This window comes from Gadus macrocephalus, chromosome 14, assembly GCF_031168955.1.
Source record: "Gadus macrocephalus chromosome 14, ASM3116895v1".
Taxonomy (NCBI): Eukaryota; Metazoa; Chordata; class Actinopteri; order Gadiformes; family Gadidae; genus Gadus; species Gadus macrocephalus.
Window position 1 is genome coordinate 20,469,564 of NC_082395.1, and position 12,946 is coordinate 20,482,509.

General features: G+C 47.7%; 1 protein-coding gene across 1 annotated transcript in view; it reads right to left on the minus strand.

Moving 5' to 3' along the window:
• Positions 1-2,631: 2,631 nt before the first annotated feature.
• Positions 2,632-12,946, minus strand: part of cd276 (CD276 molecule) — a 71,020-nt gene continuing 60,705 nt past the window's right edge. Inside the window, 2 exon segments of the mRNA XM_060072054.1 lie at positions 2,632-3,555; positions 11,188-11,226. Coding sequence (XP_059928037.1) covers positions 11,189-11,226 — 38 coding nt within the window. The 3' untranslated portion in view covers positions 2,632-3,555; position 11,188.

Genomic DNA, 12,946 nt, shown 5'->3' on the forward strand with positions numbered 1-12,946 from the left:
AAATCAATCCAAATCAAATCCCTTATTAACATGGGTGATCCGTGTGGGAGTCAACCTCCAACCTCCGCAGAGTTGGAATGCCTTGCTCGACCACTTGAGCTGGACTGAACCATTCATCTCACCATAACATACATCATAGACAACCACTGTTTTCATGTGACTACAAATGTCTGCTATTGTTTGCTGCACTGATTATATATGCAGAGATATTTATCGGGTTAAGGTTCAGCAAATAATTGATATACTTTGTGCTTGTTATCCTCTAAGTAGGCCTCGTGGCTCAAAGACAGCTCTTAAAAACGGCCCATGCCAAACTGTATACTGCTGGATGTTTTCTAATCAATTGGAGTTGGTGCAGAAGGAACGTCATTGCCACGGTACTCATTCTGCAGCCAATAGAACTGAGTACAACTACAGTGCCAAGCTGAGTTAGTGATGTGGATTTAGTTGTAATTTATTTATTTTCCCTTGGCAAAGCCAAAGGTTGGAGTTTTTAAAGCGTCGCTGCCAGTTTTGTCTGGCAAAGTTTCCGCAACAACTTTGCTACGGGAACGATAAGGTGTCATTCGTAAACTTGTGTTTCTCTAGATACATGTACCTAGGGTTTCAACTTCATAATCATATTGGTATAAATGCCAAGACGACAATCTGAGAAGCTATTATTTTCTACTTCAGTCCAATGACTACCTTCCTGCTAGCATTGGCCATTGTACAGGGAGACAGTTTTCATTAAAAAATCATAACAAAAGCAAATGTTGCAAGGGGTATCCAAAACAGCCTGCCAACAAAACCGCTCTGATATAGGTGGCTATTGAACCTGTGAGATGTTTTTCTTCTGACAAAATGGCTGTTGATGGCAGTGTAGGGATGGGATATGTATCTCGGTGTGACTTACAATGGGACCCGAGATAGAGACACTGTCGCCATTCAGCACGCATGCTTCACTGTAATCCATGTGTATATACCCACAGCTGGCCATGAAACATTTGGTCTGCAGCTTTACTGCTTAGTGCTTGAGTCCTCTTTACTGCTTAGTGCTCGAGTCCGCTTTTATTCATTTCTATAAGTTGGCATTTCCCCTCGTCAAAAGAAAAACATCCATCCGTAGTTCTCAGTTTTACTTCCCGATGCCAACTACTCATGTCCAGTAGAGTCGGCGCGTGGTTCTAAGGAAGGGCTGTTTTTGTACTCCGTAACACGATTCAGAGGAGGATTTTGGTTTAATCTTAGGACCAACTGTTCTCTTGAAGATATTTAGACATAGCGATTATTGTTGAAATGAAACACAAGCAAAGAAGATCCGACAGACACTAAACGTGACGCTTGACGCTTAACGGAGATGTACCGAGAATCATATTTTTTGGTGTGCCTTTTTCGGTATTTCCAGAACTTTCTAGCGGCTGGTTAATTAAGTGTGCAGAAGAGGGGGAAATGTTCGTTGTCAGGTTATGAGCAACAGATCAGGCATGCTTCTCAGGCAGCTTGGGATTTCTTTTTCCCAATATATCTTTTAAATGAGCCACACTAAGGATATGGATTTCTAGGGATACAATGTGTCACAATGTTGTGCGACTGCATCTGTCTTCATATGCTTTGTATGTGCATACGGCAACCCCCTTAAGAGGGAAGGAGAATTAGTTTTGCTGTCAAGGTGCTCACTCTGTCTGGCAACTGTGCAATTAAATAAAAAATGTGACTATGATCTATTTTGATCCTAATTAATCAACACAGGAGGGAAATTGTATCCTTAAAGGGTAAGAAGCTTACATTTTGTGGCAGCTAATGTTTAACGAAATGACAAGTTAGCAACTATTTTTGTCTCGGTATGAAATATATTATCGTGGTTTTAATACCAAGAATCCATTTCTCCTAACTCCCCCTAATACCTCATACCAACCTGTCCCTTGAACCACCGCTTCACCATTTCCCGTCTTGACACACATCTCGATTTCTGGCTGACTTTTGGCACAGATATGCTTTGAAGTCATAAGAAGGGGATCCAGACTTCCTTCCTTAAAACCCATGACATTTCTCCCCCCGAGCTTCTGAATGAGGAGATGGTGGACACGCAGAGATGGGGCCAACTGAATAAAGCCTTCTCTTTGGGCCCGGAGCCACTAATCTGTAATTTAATTTCAAGCGGGTGTCTGGGCCACGAGGACACACAGCAAGGTCAAGGGCTACTGTACGCCGACATCTGAGAGGGCTGACGGCTCAGACTGAGGTTTGATCAACAGCCCTCCAATCACCCAGCTTAGGGGGGAAGAGGTGGAGGGGGAGGGAAGGGGGAGGAGGTGTGTGCGTGTGCGTGTGTGTGTGTGTGTGGCGTGGAAGGCAGCGATATCCTGTGCAACGGAAACAAACATAGAGAAACTTTCCATCATTCTTAAGGAGTAAGTTGCTTCGGTTGACCGCGTCTCGGCGGAACTGCAACAGCATAACTAGGGGCCGTGAAACACTCCTCGCTTCATTTGCATGGAAAATGAAATATTTTTGTTCTTCTTTTATTATTCTGACCATAATTTGATGTTTCGTCACAAACAACAAATCCTGTGTGACTAAGTGGAGCTTGCCAGAGTGTGAAAACAAAGTGTGCCATGGAAATGGCACATCAAATGAGGAAGGACCAGGCGGTGTTACCTTGTCTTTTTAATGCAAATAGGCACTATTATTTTAGAGAAATAACAACAGTCTTTGACATGAACACGACGTTTAGGCACTGGGCATTGTTCAGTTACTAACATGACGCATAACAACAACCTCTAAGTTGATAAAAAACATCCCAACGTGGACACATAACCAACAACACCATTCCTAAAAAAAACAACACTTCTTACACACAGCGCTGGCAGCTCAGTGGAGAAAGACACGCATCTCATGCAACATTCGCAATTTCGCTAGCGGTCTGCCGGCAGTCCTACACTAATTCCCTCTAGTTATCGAGCACGGCGGGCGAAGGCGCACACTGACAGCTTCAAGTTACTTGGGCGACAGAAGCTAATTAGCCGCCGCGGGAGTAATGGCGGAGAAGCGCTCCGTTACCGGCGGAGACGTTCGTGACGGCCGCCAAGGCCCGGGTCATCATCCTTCATGCTCCTCGTTTCCTATTAAGCAGGGGGAAGTCAAGCACATGCCACATCACACACTTACAGAGAGCCATGTCTGAACCGGGGAGGCAAGAAGTAGTGCCCGCCCGATCCAGTTTGAATCCAGATCCAAAGAGAGTTTGTCTTTGGTACGTTGCGTCGCACACAAGACGTTTGCCCTCCCTGTTTGTTTCGGGGAGGCGGCGCACATTGATCGAGCGACGGACAGGGGGAGGGATGTAATACTACTACGACAAATTATGAAAGGATTGTACAAATTCTGTGTTGTGTTTTGGGAATCCAGGGGGTAAGTCTCTGACGGCGATACCATGATGGAGTCTCTCCTGCCCAGCGAGGCTTTGACATGGTGGGAGAGACCGGGGGGGGGGAGACGGTGTCCAAGGGGATTGACAGGATGGGAGGGATTAGTCTCCAGACTCATCTGCTTCCTGTCCTCTTGGACCACATCCTGGAAACAGGAAGTTACATGTAAGACTAATGACTGCATACAGTTCTTAACAACTCACAACATTGTTGTCATTGTTTGAGGCAAACAATGAAGATACAATTTCACTATCTGTTCATTCAGCAGCTGGTTTTATAGAGATTTACAGGGATTTAGATCATGAGGTAGAGGCTAGGCTAGTCTTAACGATGCATATGGGTGGGCTTTGACCTTATTTGAACTTTGACCTAAAGGTCAAACAGCATAAACACTAGGCTATTGGACCACACCTAAGGACTAATATATCATATTCAATAATAATATAATATATGATATATTATAATATAAATATATATTATTATAATTGATTCAATCAATAAAAATATTAACATAATTGTGATAATGTAAGCTGCATCAATAAGCATAAAGCTGTTCCAAAAAAAACTGAAACTTTGCAGGAGGAGAAAACAAGTAAATTAAAAGCTAAGTTCATTCGTCATCGTTACATGGACACTTAATTATCGCACAGGAGAGGGGAGGTATTCCTCGTGATTAGGAAGTCCTTCTTCATTTAGCTCCGCTACTTCTTTTCTCCCTACACGCACCTTTTACCAAACCTACTGCCTCCCTCACCCCTGCTCCCCGGAGACTGTGGCAAACAGTGAAATAAATGGATCTCACAGCGTCATTAAACCTGCCCAAATCACCACGGAACAGATTGGAATGATGCCACGCATGGGGCTCACACACTTGATGACTTGAAAGGTTATTTAGTTGCCTATATGCTCGGCGGTTCAGTTTACATACTTAATTTGAGTCAATTACTTGTGTTTCGAATCAAAGGGACGTTTTTTAACAGAAATAACCGACGAGTTGTTGCAGGCTTTCCAAGGAGAACATTTTGCCGGTGCTGTTGTACGTTTCGAAGCTGATTGATATTGGCTTTGTAATTAGGTCATTTGTAAGTGTAATTGTGTACCCAAAATATAAACATGGAGATGGATTTTTCTCCATGCTCGACTGCATAGGACAAATGTAGATAATTGATAATATTGTATAAAGTTTGTGACTTTGCCCCGCTCGTTAAATGTTAATTTAACTTAAACATAAATAAGATTCATATCTAGCATGTGAGGGCGCACGCATTCTCGTTAAATGTTCTTCAGCACATCAAGACGGAAAATAAGTGCTATCTTGCCATTTGTTTCAATTTAATTATTTGATAATTTTAATTTCATTAAGATTAGCACCCTGTTTGAAAACTCTCATTAACTGCGTGATCTTAATTGATTCAAATCGGCGTTCCTGAGAGGGACTGTGGCAGGAACGTGCACTCCCAAACCACGTGCTCGGCCTCACTGAGTCGGGGAGAATAAAGCCTGACTACACCTGAACGTATGACCCCCCCCCACCCCTCCCTTCCATTTTAAATAACGTCCTGGGCCGGCTTAATCACAATTTGTATTTTTCTAATTGGCAATCAAAAGAAAACTCCAAGCACAAAAGTATATTTTCTCCGCTATCCATCAGAGAATCTAAATCTGTGCAGGCCAGCATGTCCTCTTTAAAGACGGGGGGACTCACGCTGGCTGATTCATTTGCAGCCCATAGCGGCGATTGCACACTAATTCTCTCTTGGCTCTTGGAAGGCGCTGTGTGCTACAAAAGACGCAGTGGCCAACTAAATCCTTTCTAACGAACAGCGATACATTCAAACCAAATTATTTTCGTATCTGCATTGCAATGAAAGGCCATACATCATACTCATCCTTGGGTGCATTCTTTTATCATCTGGAAAGTATGTATAAATATTTACAAGATTGTACCCAAATATGCCCAGTGACAAAACCGCAAAACGAACAACTCTTAAAAGGCTAAATCCATCTCAAATAATACAAAGTACACCATGGGGGGAAGCCCGGCATGTTAATGTTAACTCTGGTTAACGCGGTCTGCGGCCTCAACTCTGCTACATTGAAAATCCATTACAGGGTTATCAGCCAAGCAAAGCGTGAAGAACGGTGCAAGGGCAATTAGCCGACGCATGAAACAGATTCACACATGTGATGGCGATGTCGACTCGTTGGGAGACATTAACAATTCAAAGCGGCGGCTGACAGACGGAGGGGACCGCCGCCGCCGCCGCCGCCGTGCTATAATTACGGCCACCAGGAAGTAGGCCACCAGAGCATTGTGAAGGATCCCTCATTCTGCTTAGTGCCGCATGCATTAATAACACCGGAGCACCGGAGTCAACCTGGCCTCGCTGTTTGGATGCACCCGCGCACTCCTGTGTGGAAGACGTGTTAAAGGTCGCCCACCCGAACTTCTAAGTAGTAGTGAGGCACAGGGAGACTAAATACGAGTTATTCATAGGTGCTCTCTCGCATGTACAAACACACACACACACACACACACACACACACACACACACACACACAAAATGTGCGCATTGAGCCATGTTAAGAACTGCAATGAGCTAAACAAGGTTTGTACAATGTTTGTACAGCCAGTTTGACTAAAGACCCGGCCACATTGATGCTGATTCGTTTAAACTTCTGCTACAGCTCCCCCTAGCTTCCACACTGCCCACTCCTTCTCTATCACCTCCACCCGGAGGGGTGGGGCACGCTGCTGCATCGGGGTGTGATGATGCGAGTCCAGTGACTAATGCGAAACACCAAGGCTGAATAGGGTCAAAGGTCGCCTATCAAAACTTCCCAAAAGGATTGTTTCATCAATGGAGTTGGGGTTCTCGGGGAATGGCAAGAAAACTTTCGAATCTCGAGGTCGACCACGAGCCGCCTTAGCGAACGAAAACGCCCGTATGTGGAAGGACGACAAGAATGAGTGGTGGGTGTCCCTGTATTACCGTAGGCCCTGGCCACACTCACACCCACACATACACACAACCATGAGCCCGGTGTAGCAGCATGCGTTGTTGTAGCATACATAAATCCTGCTCTTTTATCGCATAAATAAAAGAGCAGGATTTACCCGGCCAACCCCACCTCCAGGGCCCCCCCCCCCCTCCAGGGCCCAACCCCACCTACAGGGCTCACCCCCCCCCCCCCCCCCCCCCCCCCCCCCCCACGGTGTGTGTGTGTTTGTGTGTGTGTCAGGTAACTGGTGGTGCCCCCTGCCGCCCCCCTCCCCCTCCCTCCCCCGCGGTGTTAATTATACCACCAGTTCCCCCGCCCCCAGAGCCAGGTCGGGATGTGAAAGTGCATTAATCTTGATTCTCCTCTGTGATACAAAGGACCGTTTGAAGACTAGGGGGGTGGGCCCTGGAGGGGGGGTGGGGGGGGTGAGCCCTGTAGGTGGGGTTGGGCCCTGGAGGGGGGGGGGGGGGGCCCTGGAGGTGGGGTTGGCCGGGTTATCAACGTGAAGGGCGGAGCAAAGGGAGGCTCAGTCAGGTCTCTTGGTAGACCCCGCCTCGCCAGCCTCTACGACAGCCTTCCCCGTCCTCGTCTAAGTGTTATAATGTGGGTTTACAGCGCGCACACACACACACACACACACACACACACACACACACACACACACACACACACACACACACACACACACACACACACACACACACACACACACACACACACACACACACACACACAGGCAATGGCATACAAACATGTCACCACGTGGTGATCACAAGCCCATGTGGGGACACCCATGCTGAATGCGACGCGAGGTCGTCTCACTCATTCATTCTGTACAGGTAGCCGTGTCCCTTCAGCCTACCAAGGCGTGACTTCAGCAGAGGACATCATCCAAAGCAACGTACAGGTCGGCGTTAGAAATCTGGTTCAAGGACGCCCAGCCGATGGCCATAGGGATCCAACGCAGTCGACACTCTAAGGCGCGATGATGGGGAGGACTTCATATTATTACTGTTACGTTGCTGTGTTATAGACTGTCGGGCCACTCAACACTTTAGAAGCAGGGCAAGCATTAGGACAAACTTTGGGAGAACAACTTTATTGTCGGAGCCGGGTATTGCCTTGCTTACACCCGACAGCTGGCTCAAAGAACGATGTATCCGTCTGAACATCGAGAGCTGCTGTTATACTCAAGGGACATGAAATCCCGTTCGAGACAGACCCAGACAACACCGGATCATTTCCGAGTATTTAATCCTTCTCTCAACATTTGATCCCGTTCTGCCCATTCATTATCTCGTTTAGTTTCACAGCGAAAGCACAACTCCAACAATAGTTTAGAGGCAGCGCATGAATTACGCCTTAATTGCAAAACATTATTCAGGTAGCTGCGCACAAAGATGTTCCCGCTCAATAGCAAACAGATTATGCACATCCCAACCGGTACGAACCCGCTCCGATTGACTCCCGCTGAGCCATCTGTAATTCACCTGATGTGCAGAACAAACTAGATTTGCTCTGGCTTTCATTAGATCTCCGCAATTAGTTTGCAAAGTAACAAACATATCCATATTCACCATTAACAAGGTTGCCTATTATCATGCATATATATTCATATCTATTCATGTATTCTCGTGTCAATATTGCGATAGCACTGGAGCAATGTTTGCTTTGCTGGATATAAGGATGAGTACCGTTAAATCTAGAAGGTTTGTTGACATGGTTGATGAGGACAGCAGAGCAATGCGTCTCATACCGCTTGGATTGAGGCAATAGTTAATCAGAACCGCCTTTCCATATCGAGGAAACAAAGAGGTTAAGTGCAGCTGACGGAACAACGGTCAGCGCAAATATATATTTTTTGGTTGATTTTTGCATTTTTATGCTACATTATAGAGTGAGATAGCGAGGAAGGTATGGGAGATGGAAGGGAGGACATGCAGCAGATGGCCACGGGCAGGATTCGAACCCGGGTCGCTGCCATCAGGACTGGGCCTATATGGTACGCGCTCTACCCAGTAAGCCGTCGGTCAGTGTGAATATGAGCAGTTGGTCCACCTGCCCTGGTGAACTTAAGTCAAGTCCTACCGTTTAAAAGCCATGCCGGTATCTGACGGTGAACAGAGTTCAACCGCTCATGTGCCAACCACACACACACGCCCCGCTGCTTAATAAGGTCGTTGCCGTGGCCATCGCTCACCCTCTTGATTCCCCTCTGTTATTAATCACTGTTTAATGTTCATGCTTCATGAACATGGAACCCCCCCAGCCCTCCCCTGCAGCCCCAGCTACACTGAAGGCTGTGTGTGCTTCTAGGGGATTCTGCTCAGAATTCATAAAAATAAATTACATAAATATGGATATTATGGGTATCATCTATATCTTTTTTATTTGATATTATCTGTTAAGTCAAGGTTTTTTAGGATTTATGTCTCAAAATATATGCAACAGGGATAGATAGGCGGCCCTGTGTACCAAGAGACCTCAAGTGTGTGCAATGGGTATACTGTACATGTAGAGTACATTTGCGTGTTTGATTTTCCATGTGAACACATGTTTACACACACACACACACACACACACACACACACACACACACACACACACACACACACACACACACACACACACACACACACACACACACACACTTATATTTTATCTGCGTTATGGGTAATCTATGGAAGTTAATTGAGCCCACGGGCGATGGTTTCAAGGAAGGTTTCGGGTTGTTTTTTTCACGCGGGCCGTCAGACGTCGACAGCGTCTCTGAGCGTGGCGCTCTGTGGGGAGGAGGGCTCGTCTCCTCGCTGTTCATCAGCTGTCATTGATCACCGATTCTGGCCCCCAGCTGCAGCTCAGATATAACACCACTTTTCATGTCATGGAAATCATTTAGAGAAGAAAAATAAAACCCGACTGAAGTAAACCGGCAAGCCAGCACAGCATTTTATATATTTTTTTTATATTTTATATTTTTTACGCTTGCATATATTTTTACGCCGGACTGCGCTGTTTGACTCGTATGGATGCCTGCTTATCGCCGTGGCGACGCATCCCACCTGTCAGCGGGTGTTGATGTCGATGGGAGGACGGTTGTTCATGCAAAAGCATATTCTGTAATTGGCCTCTTCCGGAACGTTCCGCCGCTCGCCGCACCTCGCAAGCACCTCAGAGGAGGACCGTGTGGGCCCCGGCCAATGAGACGAGAGGGGTGTAAGAACGCAGATCAATGGCCGAGACAAACGCATCAATAACGCAGGAGGCTGAGTTGGCGGACCTCCCATCACCCCCCCACCCCCCCGGAGTAACCCCGGGCGTAAGGGTCCTGTCTGACATCATCAGCGTCGAGCCTGCCCCCCCCAACGCCGACGGGGAAGTGAGTGACCTGAAGAGACCACAGACACACACTCTCTCATACACGCACACACTCCTCCGTTTATCTCACTGCACGTCATCTCTCTCCGCAAACTCAGAAGGTCAGGGGACTCGCTGTCGAGACCCACATACGTGCTCACATGCATGCACGCACACACACACACACACACCGTCTCCTAGTATCAAGACGCTCATCCGAAGACGTTGGGTCCACATTGTTTAGCATTTAGCCATTCGCACATCTTTCATTTTATGAATTCCGACTTTTCTCCTGATGTTAATTGTCTGCAGTAGGCCCGTAAAGCTCTTTGGAGAGGTGCTCAACTGAAGGTAATTGTTACACCGGGGGTAAAATAATGTTTGTCTCAAGGGTTTACAAGAAAAACTAATTGAAAATGTAATCTTTGCAAACTGGCCATGGGACCAGCGGTACCATACATAACAACGCCTCCCAAATGAACTGAAACGACCTTGCCCGGACCGCGCTGTCCCTCTGAATGTTCAATCAAACACAAACTACCACGGCTACCTTAAAAGTGGATCGTCAAACTTTAAATGAAGGCTCCCAAGTAGCACAACCAGTACCTTGTTGTTGTGGCCCACAACAACAAGGTAAGAACATACTGATTGCCCGGTGAACTCTAGTGGTTCCAGGAGTTGGGACTCCAGCCCGCCCACTCTGCCTCACTTCAGTCGGTCTCTGGTTCCCCCGACCGCGGGCAGAAGGTCGGGGAACGTTTAGCAACAACCAGCCACTCCACCGGGCCAGCCTCACTCAGCATATAAATAAATGATGTGCTGCTTATTGTTGACCGCCATGCAATCTGCAGTAAGCCACCAGCGATGTCACGGCGACAATAGGAGCTGGAGCACAGAGTTGCACACAACATTTAGAGTGCATTAAACATAAAGGGGGGGGGGGGCACGAGCGTCACTGAAACGAGTTAATTAAATGCAATGACTTACGTTATTAAATAAGATATGCTGCACTCTGCATGAATAAGCTGATCAATACTAAAACTGCCACAGAAATATTAGAATAATTGATCCGGGGTGATTCAGCAGTGAGCCACTGGCAGAGACCCGAGCAGAGAGGGGCGCCCAGGAGAAGGTCAGTAGATAGATACCGTCGTCAAGACAAATGTCCTCTCCGACTTGCACTGTCTCCCCCCCCCCCCCCCAAGCCCCATCTTCCTTATTCTCCTCCTCTTCCTCCTCCTCTCACTCTGCATGCTTCAAGACGTACGGTTCGCTCCCCCAATCAGACACACACACACACACACACACACACACACACACACACACACACACACACACACACACACACACACACACACACACACACACACACACACACACACACACACACACACACACACAAAGAGATCCTCCTCACCTTAGCTCGGGGGACTTTCGCTTTTCAGAGGCATCATGGCTGAAATGAAGACAAAACAAACGAGATGGATGAGGAAACATACGTTTCTGCAAATCATAATGATGTTATGGACACACAAACACACACACACACACACACACACACACACACACACAGACACAGGCACCCCTTAGACGTTCTATTTATATTGGAGTGTGTGTTGGCAATCTGCTTCGATATTACCGTGTCCCCCCCCCCCCCATCCTCCGTCTCCTTGCCTGGTGTCGGAGCCAACCTTGCCGTGGCTAACGGGAGGCAGAGGGCACACAGAGTTATTTAATTAGTCACAGCAGCTGAGTGCTCATGGGGAACCGAGGTGTGCTCTGCCGACCAGAGTGGGGGGGCGGGGGTGGGGGGGGGGGCCTTCCCACCTGGTGTTCCAGGTACGGGGGGAGGGCAGTGGTTCGGAGAGCCGGTACCAACGCCGTCTCCCCCCTCTTCCCGACGGTGTGGCCCCAGCGGTCCCGGGGGGGGGGGGGGGGGTCCGCAGGGGCCAGATGACGGTGGTTACGGAGCCCAAATGGCCCCTGGATCCTCCTTCTTCGCAGTGGAAGAGCGCCAGCGTGTGGCTCAGGAGGTAGTCGGCTGGTAACCGGAAGGATGCCAGCCTTAAAAAAAAGGTTCGATCCCCGGCTCCTCTTGAGCGTCGAGGTGTCCCCTGAGCGAGACGCCAAACCCCTAGCTGCTCCCTGACGAGCTGGCTGTCGCCTGGGTCGGTGGACACCGCCGCCGGTGTGGGAATGTGTGCATGGACGGGTGGGTACGAGTGGCTGCTGGTTAGAAAAAGCGCTGTATAAATGCAGTCCGTTGTACCGTTGAACAGGAGAGAACCTGTGAGATGTTGTTGGCTTTCCACCAGATGCAACAAATGCAGCAAGGGAGGAAGGAAGGAGGGAAGGAAGGAGAAGACAACGCTCCTCGACACATTAGCGTTCCCCGCGCGAGAGGAGCGAGCGGAGACAGGTGACAACGTCTTAATGACTTGGACTTCTCTGCGGGCTTCTCGGGTGAGATGTGATGGAGGAAAAAAGGTGCTAAGCTAGTAGCGTAATGTGTGACTAGCGTAGCATGTGCGCCACCGGATAAATGCGAGCGCCACAACACTGGGGAGCGGAGCGCAGGGAGCCACTTTAATTAGGCTCTTGAAGTTACAGCGTGACCCGTATCTCCTAATGAAGGCATCATGACTGCTCTATTTACATATCTTTAGGCGCTAATGTGTGACCGTTGGGAGAGACCCGGGGCTTGAGGAGAAGCAAGCAGGAGCTGGAGCGATGGAGACAGCGGACCTGGCCGGCCCGGCACCGCGAGGCAGCCTCTTGTCTTATTCGTGGGTAAATATGGGCGTGGTGAATGCAATGTGCAACGCTGGACTAGGCCTGTGCGATTTATCAAAATGTTACCGCGATTAAAATACATAAATATGCGTTTGTATATTTATTTTATTCATTAAATGACTTGTAGACATTTTTTTGGGGAGATATGCTGAAAAATTCCATCCTGTTTTAAACAAAAAAATAATCGTTTGAATAATTGTGATTTCAATATTGACCATAATCGAGCAGACCTACGTTGGACAGGGTTGCCATTTTGTGTCTGAAGGCTTGTAATTGGATCTGCACATCACACATGTGTGTCGTTCTAGAATCAGGTTTTCTCTGATCAAACCGGCGCTTTCTTCTCCCTGTCAAAATGCTTAAAACCATTGTGATCTCAAGGC